The sequence below is a fragment of the Brassica napus genome, chromosome C9 (genome assembly GCF_020379485.1).
Source record: "Brassica napus cultivar Da-Ae chromosome C9, Da-Ae, whole genome shotgun sequence".
In the NCBI taxonomy this organism is placed as follows: Eukaryota; Viridiplantae; Streptophyta; class Magnoliopsida; order Brassicales; family Brassicaceae; genus Brassica; species Brassica napus.
The window spans coordinates 560691-586567 of NC_063452.1; the positions used below are offsets into that span (position 1 = coordinate 560691).

Genomic DNA, 25877 nt, shown 5'->3' on the forward strand with positions numbered 1-25877 from the left:
TTCACAACAAAAAAAAATGTTTAAAAACAAACGAAATCTTAAAAGTCAATATTTTGAAAAATATAAAATATTTAATTTATAATGTAAACAAAGATTCGAAATTGATAAACTTCAGAAAATAAGTACTTTTTCAGTTTAGTACAATTGACATTACCATTAATAGACCCTGTCTGCCTGACACTATCACTCTAATTAACATAAGAAAAGTTTTAATTTCATTAAATGCTAAACATGGCACATGCCATAGTTCGGGTATGGTATGGGCAAAGCAATTGCCATGGTGATCCTGCTTTTACCTTCAACGCGTTGTGTTTTAGTATGGGTTGAGCCTTGGGCCGACTGACTATCAGGCCCACATTCATAAGTATCAACAAAAGTTGTTGAGAGAGCGAGCCTTCAGAACACAAGGCTCGGGGCATAACGAACCACTAGGCTCGAGCGGGTATATAAACAGCTTTTGCCTCTATAATTTCTCGAATCCGTTACATCGGCAAGCGATTGAGAGAGAAGAAAGAGGAGGATGGAGAAGGAGGAGGAGAAGCTAGAGAGAGTGGGACCATTGGAGGAGCCGTTGATGAAAAACATCGTGCCAGAGGAGGATTCGCTATCCATGTCGGATACTGATAGCGAGATACCTGATTCTCCCGTTCCCATCAACGCTCCGATCTACCGTATGTTTGGACGAGAACGTCCGATCCACATGGTTCTCGGCGGAGGTAAACGTACGTTACACTCTTTCGATCGTCATTTTTTAATTAGATTCCGTGTAACGCTCGTGATTGTAGTCGATTGATAAATGTTACCTAATTTTTTTGAAGCTGCTGATGTGTTGTTGTGGAGGGACAAGAAGGTCACGGCAGGGTTAGTGGGTGCAGTGACTGTGATCTGGCTCTTGTTTGGTTTCGGACATTGTCGTCTTCTTACATTTGTTTGTCGCGGATCGATCCTCTTTGTGATTCTCTCATTCGTCTGGTCCAATGCACTCAACAGGTACAGCTTCTTCCTTTATTTTCTGCCTTGAAATATAGTCTGCAAGTAAGACGACCTGATTCCTTGTTTGCTAATATGAAAATTTTCAAAAGATCTCCTGAGAAGATAATGGAGATTTATATCCCTGAGAAGCCATTACTCCAAGCTGCTTCTGCATTGACCTTTGAGGTTAACTGTGCTCTTGCAACTTTAAGGAGCATTGCGTTAGAGAGAGACATCAAAAACTTTGCACTGGTAGAAGTTTTTTTAGTTTCTTTAGTTTTTTTTTTTTTTTGTTGTTACATCACTCTCTGAAATGATTTACATTTGTTTCTGAAACAAAAGGTAGTCATAGGACTTTGGCTCGTATCAATAATCGGAAGCTGGTTCAGCTTCTTGTCATTGATCTACATCTGTAAGTACACAAAACTGGTTCTCATACTCTTGTTTTGTCTATTCAGAGATTATGTTCTTGATAGTTCACCAACAGGTTTTGTATTGATTCACACGGTGCCAAAGCTGTATGAGAAGTATGAAGATGAGATTGATCCAATCGCTGAGAAGGCTGTGATTGAGATGAAGAAGCATTTCCAAGTTCTTGAAGCCAAGTTCTTAAGTAAGAGCCATCATCATTAGCCAAACTACTCAAAATCGAACAGTTTAGTTCATTTTATTTTATTCTTTTTTGTTTTGGGTGTTCAAGTCGTTTCCTATGTTCATGTGGTTTTGATTACTTCCTATTCAAGCCATCTAAACTTTTTTTTTTTTTTTTTGTGTGGGATATAAAGTGGGCAGAGCCTTTATGTTAAATTCTACACAGTCTCTCTCCATTTTCACAAGCTACAGACATTTAAACACTACAGTCCACTGAGTTGGATTTCTAAAGATAAGAGAATCGACCAATAAAATCACGAGAAACGTCCACGTGTCTTTATAAGAAATCTAGTCTAGTAAAAAGCGCAGCAGACTAAAAAAATCGAGTAGAGATGAAGAAGAAGAAGAGGAGAAGCAGTACGCAGAAGAAGAAGAAGAAATAGTTCGATGGCGATGACAGTAGCAGCTTCCACCTCTGTGGCAGTGTCTCCACCGTCCCTTACCTTCCTCCGCTACCTCCTCGCTCTTTTGAGATTCAGCGATGCGGTTTAGTTGTTAAAACCTAAACTTCAATTCGATTTTCCCGGTTTAACATCTGGTATAGAGAGTGTAAGCTAATCCAAAACCGGAAATGGAGGGGTTTATAGTTTAATTTCAATTCGGTTTACCCGGTTTAGAATCTGGTATAGATAGTGTGTAATGGATATTTGACTTGAATGATGTTTGTTTGTTATGAGTGTGTTCCTAAAGTTATGGAGTGCAATGCATATTCTCTGTTGTAGCTTCCTAAAGTTATGAAGCTTCTCAGATACTCTCTTGCTGTGCTGATATGGTCTACAGTACAGCACGTATGGATTTACTCTTTCATGTGATATATATTTCACTTTACCCTCTACTATATTAATGTTTACGCGTCGTCGTCAATACTTTAACGCACGCACGGTCTTGATTTTTCTTGCAGGTACAAGAAAGCGAGAACGAGAAACTAATCTCTTAGCTTCTGAAACTAATCTCTAAGCTCCCTCCTCCAGCCGGATACCCTCCCGGTTATCCCCAACATTGAGAAACTTTAAACCGATATCTTCATATTGTGTGTCAAAGTGTTGTTGTTAGGTTGTTATATTGTTGTCAGCTATCTTCTTCCTCAGTTATGGGGTTGCTTTTTGCAAGTATCAGTACTCTGTTAAGCTTTGGAATCATCTGGTGCGTTGATTTTACATTCATTTAGATCATGATCGTTGATTGAACCTTGCTCTGGAGATTCTAGCATTTCCTTGTAACCAAGGAACTACTGACCCGATTACTGACTTTGTCTGTACTCGGTTCAAATCTGAATTCCCCATTTTCCACAAGGTACAGACCGCTCGACGAATCCTTTACAAATTCTATGTCTTGTCAGAGGTATTAAAACAACAGAATCTTCCCCCATTGTGTTTTAGATTGAAGTGAACGGAGAGAATATTTCCTGAATGGTGGTGCTGTCTGACTGATTCGCCTGTGTTGATAACTCTACTTTGATTTGAATCTGTTGTGGTTTTTGTTGTTTTAAAAATCTGAACTGGCTGGTTACTCTCACAATTTAGTCGGTTATCCAGATGAACAAGCATTGATTGCCTCGTGTTGATAAAGGACACCTCATAATGCCACAAAACAGGTCAAATCATGTGATAAGAGAATCAGGCTTACTCAAAACAAAAGTCTTTTGTTGGTTTCTTTAAGAGATGAGGAACTGGATAAGCAGTTCTCTCTGTCTGTTCTAACCAACCACCCCCCCCCCCCCCCTAACTCTACCAAACAAAACCAAAAGACAGTTGATCAAATTCTCACCAATTCTGCCTTGGTCCACTCATAAACTCTCTACAAGTTCTGATTCATTCTACCTTTGTCTTTTTATAATGCATATATTGTTTACAACATTGGTATCAGTTTTAACTATAACACTCAACAATGGTCGTTTTCGTATTAGATTTCATTTGAAGAGAGAGAAAGCAAATGTCGAATATGCATATCACAAACTTGTTCTTAGGGAATACAGAAGAAGCTCAGACACACACTAGCATATCATCGTTAATAGGAAACTATTTGGAATGGTGGCTTTTTATTTGAAGACAAGATTGGCATATCAGCACGTTAGAAGCCTAGTCGTGTCGCCTTACTAGGGGCTGCAGTTGCATGACATTTTCTTCCTTGTACACGCAGCCCCACATGCGTAACAGAACTTGTGGTTGATGGCCTTCTCCTTCTTGCGGTGGATGATAAGATTAAGAGCATCATCATCAACAATACCTCGACAATCCTCTAGCACAAGTTCTTTCTCGCAACCGGGGGTAAGGGCAGAGTAGGGTGTCCCCTCGTGCTAGTTGGGATGAGACACAGTCCCTTATGCACGTAAAGCAGATGCGGTGGAAGCAACCGCTCCTCACCTCAAGTTTGTGACGAGGTGAAACGTGTGCGTAGCAGGCTGGACAAGTCTCATACTCGTCACCTTCTTCACGCTGCCATGTGGTTTGGGAAGCAATGGCATCTCTTGCGAGCTTAATGAGAGAAGAATTGATGTCGTCGTCTGAGCGCAGCAGAGGGAGTGCCTGGAGAAGAGCCAGTTGCTTCAAAAGTTTTGCTACTACAATGGACTCGTTGGGTGGTGCAGCTTTGCCTGTTACCTGTCAGACACGCAACTTGTGAATAACAAAAGCAAAAAGAGGAAGAGAAGAGACGACTTACGTAATCCAAGATGATGGAATCGTCGTCACAGAAGAATTGGATACTTTTCACACCATGTTTCAACGCCCAACTCAGCCCTTGAATTATGGCAGCCAATTCCACAGCTTCAGGGTGCGCAGCCAGGAGGACTTGGTGGTTTCTCAGAGCTTTGTTGGTCTCCGATTTCTTCGAGTTATCGTTGGAGTCACAGAGAGACAGGCCTGAACCACCGACCAGCTTCGTATCATCCTTAATAAGCTCTTCACTCACCAAACCCTTGGAGTATAACTGATAGGTATGAGTATTGGTTGAGGATTCTCAGAGGAATCGAGACCAAGTTTGGTCTTCTTACCCATCTCCTCTTGATTAGCTTCTTGATCCAGATCATCATCCATGTAGTTTGGTTTCTTCAGCTGATTCCGTGGTGATTGCTGCAGCCTTCAACATCGCTCCTTCGTCGTGGGACAGCTTCTTGCCTTCTTCTTTGTGCTCAATCGCAAGGCTACCGAAAAATCTCCATATCCTTGTCGACTGGGTAGGTTTTCCCAGACTTTCCTCCGCCGCCGGAAACATCCTTTGGCCTCGCCGGCTTTTTCTTCCCTCCCATTTCAGGTTTCTTCCTAGTTAAAAAAAAAATCCCTAAGCAGCGAAAACGAAATCGAAGCTCGAAGATGAAGCAGTGGGATCAAAACAGAGATTAGAGAGAGATCTTCTCCGGCCTGATACTTAATGCGCGGATTCTTGCTGCGGATTTAGGGTTTCTTGAGCTGTACGGTTAGAAGAAGATGACGAGAGTCAGGAGACACTTAAATAAGCAGAGGGGGCGGTTAAAAAATAAAAAAAAATAAAAAAGTATTTTCCCGAAGAAACACTATATTTCGATATGATTTCAAAAATTTACCCAATAGTTTCTATTTTTGACCCAATAAACCCAAAATTCCAAGAGATAACAATTTTCTTCCTGTCAATATAGCTCTCGACCGTATTAAGAGATTGGCAAACGAATCAAAACATGCAAATCGCAGTATAAATGTCAATTGTTTCTAAATCGCAGTATTTAATTTTGGTGGCAGATTCAGCCGTTGGATCACTCTCATGATTTACCACCTCCGGGTAAAAAGGGGAGGACGTATATATGCAGCTGCATGATTTTCTGATGAAGAAATGGATTGAGGAACTTTAAGACCAACCTTGGTCTAAACTAAAGAAAGCAAATGATCAGCCTGCTTTAAACTGGACACTTAACAAAACAGCTCACCAGGTATGTTTTTGTTCTCCCTCCAAGTTCCACAGTAAAACGGTAACCTGCTGTTTAACTGGTCTCGTGGCTTTATTACACAATTGTTACTGTTGTTGGTGTTGTGTAGATGGATCTCTACTTGCTCTCTCAGGCAGCATTCCCAACAGGAGGATTGTACTTCAAGAACGAGACATGGGTTAAGGAGACAAAGGGGAAAGCATGTGATAATAACACAATAACTACATTCTGGGGTTTGACAAGAAGATCAAACGTTTCCGGGACTATGGTCTATGTTTAGTGGATGATCATGCTCTGGAGTCCCCATTAGGAAAATTAGAGTAAATTCAAAAATATATTATTGTTTTGCTAGCTTTCTCGTCCCATTCTTTTATTGATATTGGAATTTTCAAGCTGCGTCAAAGAAAAAAGATCCACTTTGAGTAATTTAGGAGTCTTTGAAAAGTTATGTGAGAATGTGTTAATAAGCTAAATCAGTGATGCTTGAGAGTTAAGTTATCCATTTGGGTAAATGCTATAATTGGCATTGAGTCTGGCAGTTCTATGACTACTCCATTCAAGTCATATTAATAACAAAATGAGATTGTAGCAGTAAGAAGAATCAAACCCAAGAACCAAAATTTGATCAATAATTAAACGTTTTGGATGGCAAAGTTAGTAAACCAAAAATCTATTTATTTATTAGAAGGCTATAAAATTAATCTGACACAAACATGGAGTTAAATTGATAATGAGTTTTGCAAAACTCATAAACAATCAAAAGCTAGACTGACAGCTAGCATATGATATAATGGTCCACTTTCTTTTCAAGTATTACTCTATATATTAGACTGTAGTTTATGTATATATATCCACACTGTACAACATGTGACTGATATTTGCAAATTAGAGACCTTTTGGAGAATGCTGCTAATCTAACATTTACCGTAAATGAAGAAATCATGAAATTAAAATGCTACAAATAGTTTTGCTTGACGTCCAATGTTCATTCAATCGTGTCTTTATTTATTATTGATTTTTTTCTTCTTAAAATTTTGAATGCACCTTTCTTGGTTATTGGTCAATAGGATTATTATATAAACATTATAAAATATGCGTGTAACACAAGAAGATAATATATGTCAAATACTCCATTTCTCTTTAATTAATAATAAAACTGAATGATGATATGGGGGATAACATAAAATAAATAAAACAAATAAATATTTAGTCGCACCAAAATGAAAGAAAAAAAAAATAAAATAAAAACAAATAAAGAGGGTGAAATTAAAAAAAAAAAAAACAGGGAAGCAAGCAAAGATTCTTTAGGCTCCCTTCGAATCCGCGTAGCGAAAATCTGATTTGTAATTCTCAGAGATTTCTTCTAATATACAGTCTCCTTCGATTCCCACCATTGACGCCAACACAAAGCTTTGAGCTCACAATAAAGTATCTAACCCCCCACACACACTTGGAGTCGCCTCCGCTCCCCCTTTGACTAGCTTCCTTGAGTTGATTTTGATTCAGATTTTTTGAAATTTTCCTGTTGGATTTGTTTTTATAGAGATTTAGGTGTTGAGTTCTTCGTAGCTAGCGTTAGGTTGCATGTAATTTAGAAACGAAATGGGCTCTCTAGAATCTGGGATTCCTCCGGCGAAGCGAGAAGGCGGCGAGAGATGGGCGAGACAACACCACCCGTTACTGCAGAGAAACAGATCCAGATCCTTTCTCTTCAAGAGGTTCAGTTACATCCAATGGATTTGCTCCACGTGCGTCTTCTTCTTCTTCGTCGTCCTTTTCCAAATGTTCCTACCCGGCCTCGTCATCGACAAATCTGATAAACCGCCATGGAGGAGTATCGAGAAGGAGCTTCTCCCGCCTGATATGCTCGTTTTCAAGGAGAGAGGCGTCCTCAGTTTCGGCGAGGATGTTAGATTAGAACCTACCAAGCTCCTGATGAGTTTCCAGAGAGATGCTCAGAATAGTAGTGGTGGTTTCAATACGACTGTGCAGCGTTTTGGATTCCGAAAGCCGAAGCTAGCTCTGGTCAGTAGTACTTCAGTTTTTTGGATTATGAAAGTTGTTTGCTGTTGTGAGAGATCTGATGATTTAACGTTGTGGTTTTCTCTTTTTTCTTTTGTAAAGGTTTTTGCGGATTTGTTAGCTGATCCGGAGCAGCTGTTGATGGTGACTGTCTCCAATGCACTGCTAGAGATTGGATATGCTATTGAGGTATAGATTTGTTTTGCTCCAGCGTGTACCACTAGTAATATGAAGTGACGATAACATGGTTTGCCACTAGATAACAAATCTGAGTGAGATTATAGTGATGTTTTTAGGCTAGAAAATCATAAGAACACATGATGCATTCATTGTAAAAAAGTTTTTGAGTTGAAGAAATTTAACATTCATTAAAAAAAAAAAAATGAAGTGACGAGAATACTTGTCTTGGATAGGTGTACTCTCTCGAAGACGGCCCTGTTCATGGAATTTGGCAGCAAATGGGAGTTTCAGTCACTGTACTCGAGACTAACCATGCGTCAAGTTGTGTCATCGACTGGCTCTCGTATGTACATTGCCTTTCCCCTGGCTATATATTGCGTTGCTTGAAAATTTACTGGAGAACTAGTGAGGCATGTATTGATTAGTTCAGAGCTCGGAGAGGCTATAGTTAGTTTAATGTAGTCATTTTATTCGGTTTAATTAGATAATGTGGATCTGAGGTGACTATAGCCTATTATTGGAGTTGACTTGACTTGGTCAATGAGATGATTTCTGATCATTAATCATTTTTCTTTGTTCGTATCTTGAAGCTATAATGGCGTCATTGTAAACTCTCTCGAAGCTAGGAGTATGTTTACTTGGTAAGATTTTTCTGGTCTTTGGTATGACTGTATATCGCATTGTTCTGGTTTTGTTTTTTAGGTGGCTTTTTTCCCCCCAAGTTCTTGATAGTTTAATATATTGTTATTCTTTGACAGCTTCATGCAAGAACCTTTCAAATCTATACCTCTTGTTTGGGCCATCAATGATGAAATTCTCGCTGTTCGGTCTAGACAGTATAGCTCAACAGGGCATACCGAACTCCTAACCGATTGGAAAAAGATTTTCAGCCGGGCATCGGTTGTAGTCTTCCATAACTATCTCCTTCCGGTAATCTTTTATGATTCAGCGTGCAACTCATCTAGTTTCTTACTTCTTCAGTTGACTTATATTATTTCAACTTTTTACTTCATGTAGATTCTCTACTCCGAGTTTGATGCTGGCAACTTTTATGTGATTCCCGGATCACCTAAAGAAGCATGGAAAGCAAAGAATATGGACTTTCCACCGAAAGATGACATTGTCATTTCCATTGTGGGAAGTCAGTTCTTGTACAAAGGTCAATGGCTGGAACATGCTCTACTTCTGGAAGCTCTACGGCCGTTGTTTTCAGGCTATAACAGTGAGAGTTATAATTCCCATCTCAAGATCATAGTTTTAGGTGGAGAGTCGGCTTCCAACTACAGCGTCGCTATTGAGGTATGGCAAAGGTCTGCTTTGTAGCTTTTGAAGATTCAGATTACAAAGTCACTAACCTTGGTTTGTTTTGAACTTCTTAGACAATTTCCCAGAACTTGACATATCCAAAAGATGCTGTGAAGCATGTAAGCGTCGCAGGGAATGTTGATAAGATACTGGAAAGTTCTGATCTTGTCATATACGGATCATTTCTTGAGGAGCAATCTTTTCCAGAAATTTTGATGAAGGCCATGGCACTGGGGAAACCGATAGTCGCACCAAACCTCTTGAATATTAAGAAACATGTACTTCTCTTCTCCTTTGCTCGTTTCTCCATGGTGATGTGTTGTGGCATACTGACTGACTGTATTGAATATCAAATAGGTCGATGACAGGGTTAGTGGGTATCTTTTCCCCAAGGAGAATCCTAAGGTTCTGTCGCAGATTGTGCTTGAAGTGATCACAGAAGGTAAAATATCTCCGTTGGCTCAGAATATTGGCTTGATGGGGAAAACAGCTGTTAAAAATATGATGGCTGTGGAAAGCATAGAAGGTTATGCGACTCTACTAGAGAACATTCTCAAGTTTTCTTCAGAAGTTGCTTCTCCTAAGGATGTACAGACAATTCCTCCAAAACTGAGAGAAGGGTGGAGCTGGCATCTGTTCGAAGTTCTCATGGATGAGTCGCCTAATAATAGAACAGCAAGAAGCTATGAGTTCATAGCGAATGTTGAGGGACACTGGAACCAAACATCAGGAGATTCTACGAAATCTCGGGTTGTAAATGATGATTCATTTGTATATGAGATATGGGAAGGTGAGAGATATATTCAGACAATTAACAGTAAAAAAAGACAAGAAGATGAGGAGGTAAGCATTTCAGATGCGAGTTCTTGAAGTGACATTCTCATCTCCAGTTTCCTACTTGATTTAGTTTTGTGTTGTTGTACAGCTGAAAGGCAGAGCCTTGCAGTATCAGGGGACTTGGGAGGAAGTATATAAAAGCGCCAAAAGAGCAGACCGAAGTAAGAATGATCTACATGAGAGGGATGAAGGGGAGCTGGAACGAACCGGTCAACCTTTATGCATATATGAACCTTATTTTGGTGAAGGAACTTGGTCGTTTCTACATGAGTATCCCCTCTATCGTGGAGTAGGCATGGTGAGTTCCCATGTGCGATATATTGTTTTTGCAATGGTCCAGCAGAAGGAAATGATATTTTGTAAATTTATGTGAATGCATCATACTGCAGTCAGTTAAAGGAAGGAGACCTGGGATGGATGATATCGATGCATCATCACGTCTTTCACTTTTCAACCAACCGTACTATCGCGATGCTCTTGGTGACTTTGGAGCATTTTTTGCAATTTCAAACAAGATTGATCGTTTGCACAGGAATGCATGGATTGGGTTTCAGTCCTGGAGGGCGACCGCCAGGAAGGTACACACATCTTCTCTTGCTATACTCAGGAATGATATGTCCTGTACTAATAACTACTTGTAATGTAATTTGGAAACCTAAAACAGGAATCTTTATCCGAAATTGCTGAGAACGCATTGCTTAATGCTATAAAAACACGCAAACACGGAGATGCCTTGTATTTTTGGGTTCGCATGGACAAAGATCCGAGGAATCCTCTGAAGAAACCCTTTTGGTCGTTCTGTGATGCCATAAATGCTGGGAACTGCAGGTAAAACCCATATAGATTTCTTATAATATAGTTTTATAACAATGTTTGAGACTTCACATACCTGACTCTTTACAATTTTTGGACTTTGATGAAGGTTTGCTTACAACGAAACTTTAAAGAAAATGTACAGTGTCAAAAATTTAGACTCACTGCCTCCAATGCCTGAGGATGGGGATACATGGTCTGTGATGCAGAGCTGGGTGTTGCCAACAAGATCCTTCGTAGAGTTTGTCATGTTCTCAAGGTACTTGCTTGCTTGTTATTATTACCCATTGATTATCTCAATGACCCTCATTTGAAAAAAGAGTACTTAGAGAGTGTTTCTTTCTTCTCTCTTGTTTTGTAGAATGTTTGTGGATTCTTTGGATGCACAAATGTATGAAGAGCATCATCGAACAAACCGTTGCTATCTGAGTTTAACCAAAGTAAGAAACTCACACCTGCTTCTGCCAAAGTCCTTATGAGTAGTATACTACTTCAGAACTATCCATTTGAGTTTTGGATTTTAAGTAATGTGATGAGTTTTGTCAACAGGACAAGCATTGCTATTCACGGGTACTAGAGCTTCTGGTGAACGTATGGGCATACCACAGCGCGAGACGCATCGTCTACATAGATCCTATAACTGGTTTGATGGAGGAGCAACACAAACAGAAAGACCGGAGAGGGAAAATGTGGGTGGACTGGTTCGGTTACACAACTCTGAAAACAATGGACGAGGATCTTGCAGAGGAAGCAGACTCAAACGACCGTCGTGTGGGTCACTGGCTATGGCCATGGACAGGTGAGGTGGTGTGGCGAGGCTCAGTAGAGAAAGAGAGGCAAAGAAAGAACGTAGAGAAAGAGGAGCAGAAGAAGAGAAGTAAAGATAAGCTGGATAGAATGAGAAGAAAAAGTCATCGCCAGAAAGCAATCGGCAAATATATTAAACCGCCTCCCGAAAACGCAAACGTTACTACTTTGTTAAACGCAGACGCTTAAAGAAAAAAAAAACAGATTAAAAGATTTTTTTCATTCATTATAAAAAAAGTCTCAGTCTAAATCATTCACTCTCTTCCTCTCTCTTCGATTTGCGTTTAACTCTTCGGCGGTGAGAGGAGATGGCGGAGGAATCGCACGTTCTTGAGATCAATCTCATCTCGGCGCAAGGACTTAAAGAACCGACGGGGAAGCTCCGGAGACTGCAGACGTACGCATCCGTATGGGTTGATTCCTCCGACAAGCTCCGCACTCGAATCGATCGGATCGGCGCCGAGAATCCGATTTGGAACGACAAGTTCGTTTTCCAGGTTTCATCGGAGTTCCTCTCCAGCGAAACTTCCGGCGTCTCGATCGAGATCTACGCCGTTGGTTACTTACGCGATCATCTCATCGGAACCGTACGTTTCCTCGTGAGCAACTTCCTCCCAACCGCCGCGGAGAAGGTTCCGTCTCTCGTCGCGCTTCAGATCCGCCGTCCTTCCGGTAAGTTCCGCGGTGTTCTCAACATCGCCGCCATGGTGATCGACGCTTCCGAGCTACCCGCTGGTTTCTTCAAGTCCGTTAGAGAAAAAGAGGCGGCGAGTCGCCGGAGCCGAAGGATGATGAAAAAGTCGAGATCCGCGGTTGTTTTGTCGGAGAACGGTTTAGCTGACGACGGCGGAAGCTCGAAGGAGAATTCGTTAAGCGGATCGGTGAATTTCTCCGACGACGGTACGGACTCGACGGCGTCTTCTCCGATGCCGTCTCCGCTCAGAGACTGGAACGCGGTTCGGAATATGGCGGGAAAGAATCACGTGAGGTGGTCATCGGACGGCGGAGGAATGATGTGCTGTTTCTTGATGAAATCGTCTGGTATGTTGCCGCCAAAACAAGAGAGGATGGACGGCTGAGATTTTGTTATCTGATGATGATTCCAACGGTTCAGATATCATCTTGGTTTCGTAGATCATCGCCACGTCCACCACCTCTTATCATCATCAACCATACATTTTTCGTTTAGGCAGTTACCGACGGTTATGATGAGTATTAACTAACTCTTTTAGTTGGCGCAGTTTTCTTCTAGTTAGTTCATTTGGTTTTTGTTTTTTTTTTCTGAACAGTTTCAAATTCATTTCAATATGAAGACGAAGATCATTTTTTTTGTGGTATCATATTAATTTTCCGCATGTTAATAAACGATATAGTATATGGTCTTAAAGTGAAACAAAACGCGGGAGTTGGTTTTGGGAGTTGAGGAGATAGTTAGTTGGCTTAACAGCCTAATGAGTTAAAAACCATCGATTCACTCTACCAGAAAAAAAACTAAATATCATCTTTTTAATTACAAAATCTTCGACAGATTGTTCATCATTTGATACCAATTCACTCTCCCTCTCTCTCTCTCTCAGAACATTTCTAGGGAATTTATGGCAAGGTTTACGAGGCAGATATCAGCCATGGAGGTTAGAGCCACACAGAAAAACCGTGTTCGATACTCTTCAAAGCACATTAAACACTTACCATCTTGCACCATTACTGAGTTTGATTTGAAAGATTATTCTCCGTTGGGTTTCAGGTATAACGTTTTTGCTAATGTTTCTTGTCATTTCTTTTCCTTTTGTAATGATAAATTTTTGATTTTCAGTTTTGTCCTTCTTGTAGACTTATACAAGAACTTGAAGATATTGATCCTGATGATTACATGCATTCCATTTGCAATGATGAAACTCTAAACAAGCTTTCTTCTGGGAAAATAGGCAATGTGTTTCTTGTATCCAATGATGACCGTTTCCTCATCAAGATTCTTCGAAAATCCGAGATTAAGGTATTCAACATAAACATTTATCTTTTTGTTTAACATAACTTGTTGATCAAGTCTTTTATAATAAAACATATGTGATTTCTAGGTGATACTAGAGACGCTTCCGGGCTACTACAGACATATTCATAATCACAGATCATCACTATTCTCAAGGATCTATGGTGCTCATGTTGTCAAGCCTGTTGGAGGTGTTAAGGTGAATAGATTGGACCTATGAATATCTATGATTCTTACTTTCTTATAAACAAAGTTATAATGTTTTTTTTTTGTTGTTGTAATGCAGACATATTTTGCTGTGATGTCAAACATGCTGCATTCTAAGGTTTTTATGAACAAGCTCTATGATCTAAAAGGTTCTCCGAAAGGTCGAACCAACAAGAAAATTGAACTGAGAAACAACACTGTGTTCAAGGATATAGATTTTGATTTCTGTTTCTACGTTGATCCATTGGCTAGACAACGCATCATCAAGTATATATTTCTCTCTATCATCTTGATTCTAGTAACCAATATATGATTCAAATGCTTAAACAAAATGGTTCATGTCATTATTACAGGCAAACAAAGCTAGACTGTGATCTTTTGGAAGAACAAGGTATAATGGATTACAGCTTATTGGTTGGTTTACAAGTAAAGGAGTCATCATCTCAAGGTGTGATATATATACATGTTTCCTATTTTTCTCTATATTTATTAGTGCAAGTATTTCATTCTGATGTAGATCATGTATCTGATCATAACAAATCACTCTTGACAGGTTCAGTTAATGGAGTAAACCCGGTTTACGGTAGCTTCACACCTCCATGTAAATAAAAACTTCACCATAACAGACTTAACAGTTTTATATCTCTATTTTACGTTACTTGGCAAAGACTACAACATATCTCTATCCATTATATTTTCAGGCTCATTGAAAAGTGATAGCACAAACTCGTTGAAGACAGCTCTAAATTCTCCAGATAGCTCGTTTACAACATTCTACTCATGCCCTCCCAGTAGAGGTAACAATGCATTATGGAGAAAAAAAACACATTGTCAATTGTTTTTTTTTTTGGTCTAAACAATGTACTTAAGAACAAAACAATATTGTATTTGATCTTTTAACAGAATCAGTGGAAAGTGAAAACTCAATGACAAGCAATAGCACAAGCTCAGAAACTAATCTGATAAACAGACAAAGCAAATTAGCAACACTCAGTGACCTCTTTGTCAACAGGTAAAAGAGACTTACAAACATTAATGTTAATGTAACTTAATGTAAAGTAAGTAATCTTTTTTTTTAATATTCTGAAGCAGCTGCTCGAGTACTAACTTTGGGATGAAGATTCCGGCGAGAGCACGCCGAGAGAAGAGAGCGGCGGGAGAAGAGGAGGAATGGTACGATGTGGTTTTGTATTTAGGGATCGTAGACACATTTCAAGACTACGGTATGAAGAAACGCATTGAACATTGTTACAAAACCATCCAACATAACTCAAACTCGATATCGACCGTCCATCCTAAGATCTACTCTTCTCGATTCCAAGAATTCGTCTCCAACATCTTCTTACCTCGTGAAGACGGTGATTTATCTCTGTAAAATATACTATTTGTTATAGCAAATATACTATCCAAGTCAGATCATGATTAGTGTGTTAATGGCCCTCATCTTACGACCCAAGTCAGGTGTCTGTTGTCCAAAACCTTGTAATCTTTACTATGTTTCTTTAACAGATACTCCATAAACTATAAAAAATATTACGTAGGTAATTTTACAGCTGTTTAAAATTGCCTATAAACATTTTCTCCGATAATCTTTACCATGTTTCTCTAACAAATAACAAATTCAAATTACTATTGTATGAATCTATTCGGTCCCTTCTTTAGTAGGTTACCATCAGTTCAACTGCATTTAAAACACCACGAGTAACTTACTTCAGACGCACACAACCCAACAAATCGTTTAGTCTCCCAACAACGTAAAATGTTCAAAGGATTCCCAAAACAATACACTTGCATCAGACCTTAGTGCATTCCAAGAAAAGACCCAGAGAAACTACTTGTCGATAACCAAACATTAATACATGTTCCAGACTTGAGCATGACTACACAGAACACACCTAAATGCTTTGATTTACTTTAATACAAAAAATCAAATATAATAAGTCCTTAGTTTTTTTATAAAAAGAATATTAGAACGATAAATTATTTTAATCTTATTCATGTTTGATAAATGAAAAAATAATAATAAAAATATCAGAGGCTACTAAATTATGTGGGACTCCTATAACATTGAATACACAAAAAGTAAAAAAACAAAGAAGTAAATACGGGATCTTAAATGCAACAACAAAAATTCTAACGGTATAGTACAATAGATCCGTTGCGTTATTTTTGTAGATAAACATCAGTTCCGTCATTTTTGTAAAAAAAAAGAAAAGCAAAACAAGTGAATCTCACATCTCTTTTTCTCATCTCTCATTTCTCTCTCATTTCTGTCAGATTCAAAGTGTAGTTTCATACTCTGTTTGGATGCAAAGGCTCCTCTTCTGTCATTTGCCTTGGAAGGTGTACAACCTAATGAAGGAGTAACTGAAGAGCTACGTTGTGCCACTGCTGTTATTCTACAGTATATATGTTTTTAGCATATCAACCACACCTATATATATCTCCTTTATACTTGTCTCCGTTCTAACAAGTGTTTTGTTTTACATGACAGTGGCGATCGAACTCCAAAACATAAGGTGAAACTAAAAAGTTACAGAGGAGAAACTATTAAACATGATGTTGAAGTACAATGGTGGAAAGCAAGAGCTGAGATCTGAGGTGAGAGTCTCGAGCTTTTATGTCATTCACTTTTATCTGCATTGATTAATGAATGTATTGTCGTGATCTCCCTTTTTGCAGACAAAACTAAAAAGTGCCTTCCAGTTATTGAGATCTATTAGATGCCACAACAATGTTAGTTACCCGTACAAGGTAGAACTCCGAACTCAACTCTTTGTGTCTTGAGAATCTTGTGCTAGATACTACCGAAGATAGTTAAGCATACGTGTTGGAAGCTTTTTTTATTTAAGTGGTTTGCATAAATAAATTTTATTTATTTATTTATCTTGCTGGTGATCAATTTGCAATGTCATCATCATGTGCTTACTTATTATGTCTTTATCTTTTCTTCTCAAGGTTTTGTTTGGTTAAGCAAGGACACTTCCATGTTGGATGGTCTTGATACTGCCAGCGTTGAAATTGAAGCGGCCAAGGTTTGTCCCACGAGTCTTTTTTTGAAGTGTGTGTATCAATCAATAAAGATTGAAAGGTTGAATTTCATTTTCACTACTTGGACTATATATGCAGGCTAGATTTGAGATTGTAACGTGTGGCAAAAAGATGATCAATGAGCATGGGCTCCTCTCACTTGGATGACTGATGGAGCTGGAGTTCCTCCCAATGCTCATCAACTCCTCCGTGAATTTGGTACTCACATCTACTCTTTAGTTTACTACTAATGTGAAGGTGTATTTATAGATATTTACACCTGTTTCTGAATATGATGTAATAATATGTCTGTTAACATCACCAGGTACGACTGTTGCATAATTCCCATCTAGCTCTAAAAGGATTAGATGAAACTCTTCAGAGTTGCAAAGGTTCAACCGACTCTACTTTCTCTTCTTCTTTTTTTGGAACTCAAAACTACAAACTGTACTTTCTCGTTTCCCTTTTTCACTTAGAAAAGTTTGTTATGACTAAGATATATGTGTTATGTAATTGCAGTTAGATAGGTTTTGGTGGTGATGATCGAATTTGGAAAATAGGTTTAGGTGGCTTTGTACTTGGATTATTAAAATAGCTAGGAATGGTAATCTTGGTGGTAATGATCGAATTTAGAAGACATGTTTAGTTTAAAATATATATAATATATATATGGAAACAGCTAGGGAGTTGTTTTTCTTTAAAATATATAATTTAAGAACATTTTTTATATCAACATTTAGAATCCTAAACTTTTATATGTAACAAATCCAAAATCTGGATTTATTTTATTAATTGGGCTCTATAACATCTTCTAAATTAGAGGCATTCTTGATTAGGGGCATTCTAGAATATGGGTATTTGAGATTAGGGGCACATAAGATTAGGGTCATTTTAGATTATGGGGCATTCTAGATTAGGGGCATTCTAGATTAGGGGTATTCTAGATTAGGGGCATTTGAGATTAGGGGCATTTGAGATTAGGGGTATTCTAGATTAGGGGCATTTGAGATTAGGGGCATTAAGATTAGGGGTATTCTAGATTAGGGGCATTTGAGATTAGGGCATTCTAGATTAGGGGGGCATTTGAGATTAGGGACATTCTAGATTAGGGGTATTTGAGATTAGGGACATTCTAGATTAGGGGTATTTGAGATTAGAGGCATTTGAGATTAGGGGCATTCTAGATTAGGGGCATTTGAGATTAGGGGCATTCTAGATTAGGGGCATTTGAGATTAGGGGCATTCTAGATTAGCGGCATTCTAGATTAGGGGTATTTGAGATTAGGGGCATTTGAGATTAGGGGCATTCTAGATTAGGGGCATTCTAGATTAGGGGCATTTGAGATTAGGGGCATTCTAGATTAGGGGCATTTGTGATTAGGGGCATTTGTGATTAGGGGCATTCTAGATTAGGGGTATTTGAGATTAGGGGCATTCTAGATTAGGGGCATTTGAGATTAGGGGCATTTGTGATTAGGGGCATTCTAGATTAGGGGCATTTGAGATTAGGGGCATTCTAGATTAGGGGCATTTGAGATTAGGGGCATTCTAGATTAGGGGCATTCTAGATTAGGGGTATTTGAGATTAGGGGCATTCTAGATTAGGGGCATTCTAGATTAGGGGCATTTGTGATTAGGGGCATTCTAGATTAGGGGCATTTGAGATTAGGGGCATTTGAGATTAGGGGCATTCTAGATTAGGGGTATTTGAGATTAGGGGCATTCTAGATCAGGGGCATTTGAGATTAGGGGCATTCTAGATTAGGGGCATTTGTGATTAGGGGCATTTGAGATTAGGGGCATTCTAGATCAGGGGCATTTGTGATTAGGGGCATTTGAGATTAGGGGCATTCTAGATCAGGGGCATTTGAGATTAGGGGCATTCTAGATTAGGGGCATTTGTGATTAGGGGCATTTGAGATTAGGGGCATTCTAGATTAGGGGCATTCTAGATCAGGGGCATTTGAGATCAGGGGCATTCTAGATTAGGGGCATTTGAGATTAGGGACATTCTTGATTAGGGGTATTTGAGATTAGGGGCATTCTAGATTAAGGGCATTTGAGATTAGGGGCATTCTAGATTAGGGGCATTTGTGATTAGGGGCATTTGAGATTAGGGGCATTCTAGATTAGGGGCATTCTAGATCAGGGGCATTTGAGATCAGGGGCATTCTAGATTAGGGGCATTTGAGATTAGGGACATTCTTGATTAGGGGTATTTGAGATTAGGGGCATTCTAGATTAAGGGCATTTGAGATTAGGGGCATTCTAGATTAGGGGTATTTGAGATTTGGGGCATTCTAGATTAGAGGTATTTGAGATTAGGGGCATTCTAGATTAGAGACATTCTTGATTAGGGGTATTTGAGATTAGGGGCATTCTAGATTAGGGGTATTTGAGATTTGGGGCATTCTAGATTAGAGGTATTTGAGATTAGGGGCATTCTAGATTAGAGGCACTTAAGATTAGGGACATTCTAGAATATGGGTATTTGAGATTAGGGGCACATAAGATTAGGATCATTTTAGATTATGGGCATTGAGATTAAGGGTATTTGAGATTAGGGACATTCTAGATTATGAGCACTTAAGATTATGAGTATTCTACATCATGAGCATTTGAGATTAGGGGTATTTGAGATTATAGGCATTCTAGATTAGAGGCACTTAAGATTAGGGGCATTCTAGATTATGGACATTTGAGATTAGGGGTTAGTCCTAATCTAAAATACCCCTAATCAAAATGCCCATAATTTCAAATGCCATTAATCTCAAATGTCCTAATCTCAAATGCTCGTAATTTTTATGGTGAAAAATAGAAACTAAAGTTAAAAATACTTGATACATACTTGGTATACTAATAACCAACCAATCGCACCAAAATTAAATAAAATTGGCAGTAAAAATACTAAACTTTCGGAGAACATGCATCTACAAATAGATTGTACATCGATTTTTATCTCTCTCTGTACATAAATCTTATATAAATGAAACTATCAAAGAAAGATTTTATATATGGACCAAGGAAAAATAAAAAAAAACACAACCATCTCTCTGTTTATCTTTACACGAAGTAGCTCAGTGATGTCTTCTTCCTTGACACACTCGCGCATATCTACGACACCAAACATATCCCCCATTAAATCCTCAAAACTTGGACCAAAGTGCAAAACTAATGTGTTCATGTTCCAGTCTTTCAAACCTGTTCATGTGCGGTCTTGAAATCATTCATGTTGAAGGGTCTAATGTCATTGTGGCATTGGTTCGTTTTCAGCTTGAGCCACACACTTCTCTCCTGCGAGTCAAGAGCTGAGGTGAGAGAGAGGCTCGAGCTTTTCTGTATCCAACTTTTATCGTTCCTTGATTAATGAATATATTTTGTCAATTTTTGTGCAGACAAGACTAAAAAAGTGCAGTCCTGTTACAAAAGACTTATTAGATGCCACAAGAATGTTAGTTCTCTCCCCCGTACAAGGTAGAACTCTGAACTCAACTCTTTGTGTCTTGAGAATCTTGTGCTAGATCTCGGTTTACCACACCTTCCTTTGGTTCTGTCTCCATGAAGACCTTGAACATGCTGAGAAGCTTCAGCCAAGTTAAAGCAGTTCTTTGAAGAGGTTTTGCGTCTCTTGATATTCTCTTTTCCATTATTTGAAATAATCCTTGGAAAGAATTACATAGTAGATAACTTTTTGAGATACGGTGTGGTGTTTCATGCATGTTTCTTTAACATCTTCGCCACTCCTGAAACTAAATAGGTTTCAATGCCCCATGGATCTAAAAGATAATAGTTTCACACTGGAGAAGATAGATTGTATTATAATAATCACATTACAGAGAAACTCCAGAAAGAAAGAAAGAAAGCTTGTTTATTATTTTTATGAATCAATCTATTCGGTCCCTGCAATCTTCTTCTTCAAGGAATCAATATCCTCAGCCAACTCCTTTCTGCTTGACTGAAAGAACAAGAAACATAGACATTTTCATTCAATGTCAGATCAAATGATGCTTCAATAGATTATGAATAGGTTAGTCACAGTTTTGTTACCTTGAAGAGAAGGTATCTGTAGACAAACCATCCTGTGTACCCGAGACCAACAAGCTCCATAACTTTCGGAAGCTACACACTCATAAGAAACAAACATCATTCAACTCAAATCCATTGCACTTTCTCTAATATCCAAAAGGGTTTACTTACCAGAGGAACAGAGTTGATGGCACCAACAAGAATGGAAGATAACCAAACTGCAACAATGGCTCCTCCTCCGTAGATAACCACGGTCGTCTTGTTCTCAAGACCATCCCACTGCACCAAAAACCGAACATCAAAAAACAGAACGCAAAAGCCAATTAACTATGTTTCAACCAAATGGCTTCTTAGTTCTTACCTTTTCCTTCAAGTCATTAAAGAGTTCGTTGGTGTCAATGGACGTTGAGGTCTCGTCTGATGAAGAAGCTCTCGTCTTCATCAATTCAACCTTCTGCAAACCATTCCCTGCGATTGAACCGGAGAATCTCAATCTTTCGGTTTAGATTCACGGAAATTAAACTATTTCCGGTTTTGGAGTATCAGATTATAAACTACCTATACCAGATTATAAACCGGATTGAATTAAACTATTAACCACTCAATTGCGGTTTTGGAGTATCTTACACTCCATACCAGATTCTTAACCGGATAAACCGAATTGAATTTTAGATTTTAACAACTAAACCGAACCGCCGCACCGCTGAATCTCAAAATCCGGTCGGGATATTCTAAACTCAGACAAGTTCTGATAATAACGAAGATTTGTCGGGAATTTTCAGATTGCATTAAACCGGGAAAGAGAGATTGAGGAAAAATGAACCGGTCACCTGAAACTAGCTTCAGAGGAACAGTGAAAGATGATCGACCAAAAGAGCGAGGAGGCAGCGGAGGAAGAAGGTAAGGGACGGTGGAGCATTGGGTGGAGGAGACACGTGGAATCATTACTGCCACAGAGGACGAAGCTGCTACTGTCATCGCCATCGAACTATTTCTTCTTCTTCTTCTTCTGCCTACTGCTTCTCCTCTTCTTCTTCTTCTTCTTCTCTACTCGATTTTTTTTTGTGTCTGCTGCGCTTTTTACTAGACTAGATTTCTTCTAAAGACACGTGGACGTTCCTCGTGGTCTTATTGGTTGATGCTCTTATCTTTAGATATCCGACTCAGTGGTGTTTATAGAATGCTCGCATTCTGTGGGGTTTATGGCTTGTTTTAGGCCCATTTAGAGTATGGACCCATTATAAAGCCCATTGTATAATTGCTCCTCTTTTGTCGTTTCCTTTTCTAGTAGGTGAGGAAACATGGACCATCATGCAAACCTTTGAATTTTGTGTCTTATGATAGTTATAGTTATGACATGGAAGGTTAATAATACTAAGATGATCAAAACAGAGGAATTCGAACAAGGAACTTTAAAATATTCACTTTATAAATGAAAATTTAGAAAACTGTCTTAAAACCAGTGTTAAAAAAGCAGTATGCGCTAAACCAGTATGGAATCAAAATCATAAATTGTTATTTACCCATCTAAGTATTTATAAAATATATAATGTATGAAATAAATAGTTAAATTCATAAAATTTTATAATATAATATATCAATTACCATAATTTATAAATAATAAATTGATAACATAATACTATGATTTTTAATACGGTTCTTAAAAAAAAAATACGGTTTACTAAGTAATAATTTCAGTATATTTAAAAAAAATGGATGTATGCAGACAGCCTAAAATATACTATATTTTAAAATGATTTCTAAAATAAGTGAAATATATATAGCGTTTTTAGAACATTCTCTACAACAAAAACAGATTATATATACTTAACAAACCCCACTAAAATCAAATGATGGTACAGCTCTACTACCCTTATACTTCGCTGGCGCTTTCAACTGCTTAACCAATACCCCTTTTCTCTTGATATTTAAGAGAATAGTTGAAGTTTAAACTTTAATTTAATCTAGTTTGGTAGGTTTTAAATGTAACTAATATTCTTAAGACATGTGTTCATATCTAGGATGAGTTCGTTCGTTTTTTTTCTTCTTGTGACATTGTACTTTGTAGTGTTTTCAGGTATGAGAATGTATTCTCCATCTTTCAATGTGTTTCTACGTGCAGTTTGAAACAAATTGGTTGACGTAAGTATTTAAGTTAAAAACCAAAGAAATTGCATGACCATTACGTCATCCGCACATATATGTTACAAAACATATATAGCCGACACCTCCTTTTATCATCTCCATTATAATTTTCAATAGAAGGAAATTCTCCAAAACTCAATTTTATTGGGTCAATAACGTTTTCTTTTTTAATACAATAATTAAAATAAATGCAAGGAAAAACATCCACCATTAATACAGCTCAACCCCAGCTTTCTCTCCCCTTTTTTCTTCAAGTTTGAATATATTACTATAGTCTTTTTCTAATTTGCTTTTTAAAAAATAAGCCATACACATTCATCAAATCCATATTCATGCAGCTGTTACATTATATTATATCCTTACTCCCTTTTTGAGTGTGTGTGTGTGTATATGTGTTTAATTATATTCCCTCATCTCCATCTCAATCTCAATCATGTTTCCACTTTGATTCTGATCTATCTGGATATCACAATTCTACATTCATGACTTCATAACCTTAATGAAGATCACCAAAGGTCATTTGGGTCTCCATCGTCGTTCTTGATTTTTTTCTCTGGCAATGGGATCCACAAATCTTGGTCCCATCACCATTGTATTCTTCTTCTACGTCATCTCTATGGTTCATTGCATCAACAACATTCAAGAACTGGACGATCAGATCCGTTCATACGCAGCTCGTGCCAATAAAGGAAGACACACAGGCTCCTTGTACGAGCTTTCACTTCCCGCGAATCTCTCCGACGTCGAAGCATCGGTCGTTACGGTCCGTAACAGTGTGTTCTGGAGGAAAGGAGCGAATTTTAGTGGAGTCTACGTTCCTCCCATGGTCAAAACGACGCCGTACGCTAAGAGGATAGCTTTTGTCTACGAGACTTTTGGTGATTACTCTTCGTCGGTTTACTTCCGGTTGGCTGATGATAATTACTCTTTTATTTCACCGGTTATTGGATTCACAGCATATGACGCGACAAACACGAATAATCTCAAAAGATTGAATCTCTCGATCGATGAAGACAATCCAATATTGATCAAATTTGATTCTTATTACGTTTCACATAATCAAAGAAGAGGAATCAAATGCATAGCCTTGGGAGATAATAATGAGTCGTTGAAGTTCAGTAATACGACACGGAATTACAGTTGTGCCACTACGAATTCTCGTGGGCATTACGCGCTTGTGGCTCCGAACCAAAAACACAATCCGACATCCAAACAAGAGCTGGCTCGGAGGAAGTGGTGGTGGATTGCTTTGACCATCATAGGAATCTCGGTTTTGCTTGCTGCGGTGATAGGTGTTGTGGTGAAGTTAGTGAGGAAAAAGAGGTTCAAAGAGATGGAAAGAGAGTCTGAGAAGAGCGAGACGGTCGGAAATATTTGGATTGGTCAGAGTAGAATGCCCGCGGCAACTATGGTGAGAACTCAGCCGTGTTTGGAATATCATGAAGATTTTCCTTCTTCAAATTAATTAATATACCTTGAGTTTTGTAGTTTATTCTCGAAAATTTACCTTGGCTTGGCTGCTCTGTACAGTGAGTTACATTCTAAGTTTCCATTTTAGTTAACTTTCCAAGTTTGATATAAATTTCTTGGCCTGTTCGTTCTTAATCAGTCTCCGTTCTGAATTGTTATGCATGACTCTTGAGTCATAATAATAACACGTTGAAAATATAAATATTTTAGAATTCAAAATCTAAGTGTTCACCGTATGGGATGATAGTGTTTATCATATAAGTATTAACTAGAGCCCGCGCGAATGTTTATTTTTATTTTTTATAATTTTTTTTGTATTAGTTATAATATATATTTTAAAATTTATCCGTTCAAATAATTGTTAATATGACATTTCGAAACACAATAATTTTATTGTTTATATTGAGTAATTTTATTTTATCCTGTAAACCATCAATTGTATGACCAATATTTTTAGAATATGACCTGTATATCCGAACAAATGTATTTTTTTTATGGATCAAATTTTTATGATAATATATAAAAATGTTTTTGTATATACTATTTATGGATTAAAATTTTATGATAATGTATAGTAAAATTGTTGTATATACTATATATTATGTATTTTTCGAATTAGTAAAATAGTTACCGTATAATGTATGTATTTAATTATGAAATTTATATATGGAATTAATCATTTCCAAACACACATATATAAGATAATAGTAAAAGACAAAGAATACAAAAACATAAGTTTATTAATTATTGTTGCCAGAAATTTTTAGTTAGAATTTAATTTTGGAAATACATTAATTAAAGAAGAAAAGACAAAGAATCATAAAAGGTAAGTTAATTAATAGCTTCAGTGGCATGCCACTGTAAATAAGTTGAAAAATTAAGGGTTATTTTATTTTTGTACCTCTCTTTTAATAGTATATTTTTCGAATTAGTAAAATAGTTACCGTATAATGTATGTATTTAATTATGAAATTTATATATGGAATTAATCATTTCCAAACACACATATATAAGATAATAGTAAAAGACAAAGAATACAAAAACATAAGTTTATTAATTATTGTTGCCAGAAATTTTTAGTTAGAATTTAATTTTGGAAATACATTAATTAAAGAAGAAAAGACAAAGAATCATAAAAGGTAAGTTAATTAATAACTTCAGTGGTATGCCACTGTAAATAAGTTGAAAAATTAAGGGTTATTTTATTTTTGTACATCTCTTTTAATAGTATACTAGAGCTTGACCCGCGGGCGTGCAGGTGTTTGTTTTTACTTTTTATAAATAAATTTTTATTTTTATTAGTTATAATATATATTTTAAAATTTACCCGTTCAAATAATTGTTTAATATGACATTTCTAAACGCAATAATTTTATAGTTTATTTTGAGTAATTTTGTTTTATCCTGTAAACCATCAATTGTATAATCAATATTTTTAGAATATGACATGTATATCTGAACAAATGTATTTTTATTTTTATTATGGATCAAAATTTTATGATAATATATAATAAAATTTTGTATATA

General features: G+C 37.6%; 7 protein-coding genes and 1 long non-coding RNA gene across 12 annotated transcripts; 6 read left to right on the top strand and 2 right to left on the bottom strand.

The window, feature by feature from the left end:
- Window positions 1–418: 418 nt before the first annotated feature.
- Window positions 419–3179, top strand: LOC125593224 (reticulon-like protein B7). Of its 5 annotated transcripts, none has more exons than XM_048769520.1 (6): window positions 420–716; window positions 819–990; window positions 1083–1224; window positions 1315–1384; window positions 1460–2411; window positions 2525–2786. In XM_048769520.1, exons 1-5 carry the CDS (start codon window positions 521–523, stop codon window positions 1603–1605), a joined length of 726 nt encoding a protein of 241 aa, XP_048625477.1. In that variant the 5' UTR covers window positions 420–520; the 3' UTR covers window positions 1606–2411; window positions 2525–2786. The 5 variants fall into 5 exon arrangements, with proteins under 5 accessions (XP_048625475.1, XP_048625477.1, XP_048625473.1 ...); XM_048769519.1 differs by having other exon boundaries at window positions 425–722; XM_048769518.1 differs by having other exon boundaries at window positions 419–716; window positions 1315–2411.
- Window positions 3180–3416: 237 nt separating this feature from the next.
- On the bottom strand, window positions 3417–4836 carry LOC125593357. The gene is made up of 3 exons (XM_048769863.1): window positions 4740–4836; window positions 4285–4580; window positions 3417–4223 (listed from the first exon to the last, which is right to left on the bottom strand). The coding sequence occupies exons 1-3, from the start codon at window positions 4834–4836 to the stop codon at window positions 3840–3842; spliced, it is 777 nt and encodes a 258-aa protein (XP_048625820.1). The 3' UTR covers window positions 3417–3839.
- Window positions 4837–6781: 1945 nt separating this feature from the next.
- LOC125593222 lies at window positions 6782–11738 on the top strand. The gene is made up of 14 exons (XM_048769514.1): window positions 6782–7546; window positions 7646–7732; window positions 7957–8066; window positions 8314–8364; window positions 8482–8653; window positions 8741–9022; window positions 9103–9306; window positions 9386–9871; window positions 9954–10163; window positions 10255–10443; window positions 10530–10693; window positions 10788–10937; window positions 11040–11118; window positions 11228–11738. The coding sequence occupies exons 1-14, from the start codon at window positions 7124–7126 to the stop codon at window positions 11672–11674; spliced, it is 3054 nt and encodes a 1017-aa protein (XP_048625471.1). The 5' UTR covers window positions 6782–7123; the 3' UTR covers window positions 11675–11738.
- A 55-nt stretch (window positions 11739–11793) lies between these two features.
- On the top strand, window positions 11794–12822 carry LOC111213535. Its single transcript, XM_022715319.2, has one exon. It carries the CDS (start codon window positions 11794–11796, stop codon window positions 12562–12564), a length of 771 nt encoding a protein of 256 aa, XP_022571040.2. The 3' UTR covers window positions 12565–12822.
- A 114-nt stretch (window positions 12823–12936) lies between these two features.
- LOC125593223 (putative phosphatidylinositol 4-phosphate 5-kinase 11) lies at window positions 12937–15262 on the top strand. Its single transcript, XM_048769515.1, has 9 exons — window positions 12937–13229; window positions 13316–13478; window positions 13561–13671; window positions 13759–13946; window positions 14033–14127; window positions 14233–14280; window positions 14381–14476; window positions 14583–14691; window positions 14772–15262. Exons 1-9 carry the CDS (start codon window positions 13081–13083, stop codon window positions 15052–15054), a joined length of 1242 nt encoding a protein of 413 aa, XP_048625472.1. The 5' UTR covers window positions 12937–13080; the 3' UTR covers window positions 15055–15262.
- A 1156-nt stretch (window positions 15263–16418) lies between these two features.
- On the top strand, window positions 16419–17883 carry LOC125593225. Its single transcript, XR_007329173.1, has 3 exons — window positions 16419–16714; window positions 16809–16928; window positions 17035–17883. It is a non-coding gene; the product is annotated as an uncharacterized LOC125593225 (long non-coding RNA).
- A 2624-nt stretch (window positions 17884–20507) lies between these two features.
- On the bottom strand, window positions 20508–21879 carry LOC125593226 (protein CURVATURE THYLAKOID 1A, chloroplastic-like). The gene is made up of 5 exons (XM_048769521.1): window positions 21566–21879; window positions 21097–21203; window positions 20907–21014; window positions 20757–20828; window positions 20508–20664 (listed from the first exon to the last, which is right to left on the bottom strand). Exons 1-5 carry the CDS (start codon window positions 21717–21719, stop codon window positions 20599–20601), a joined length of 507 nt encoding a protein of 168 aa, XP_048625478.1. The 5' UTR covers window positions 21720–21879; the 3' UTR covers window positions 20508–20598.
- Window positions 21880–22899: 1020 nt separating this feature from the next.
- LOC106363922 lies at window positions 22900–24482 on the top strand. Its single transcript, XM_013803581.3, has one exon. It carries the CDS (start codon window positions 23440–23442, stop codon window positions 24343–24345), a length of 906 nt encoding a protein of 301 aa, XP_013659035.2. The 5' UTR covers window positions 22900–23439; the 3' UTR covers window positions 24346–24482.
- The last annotated feature ends 1395 nt before the right edge of the window (window positions 24483–25877 follow it).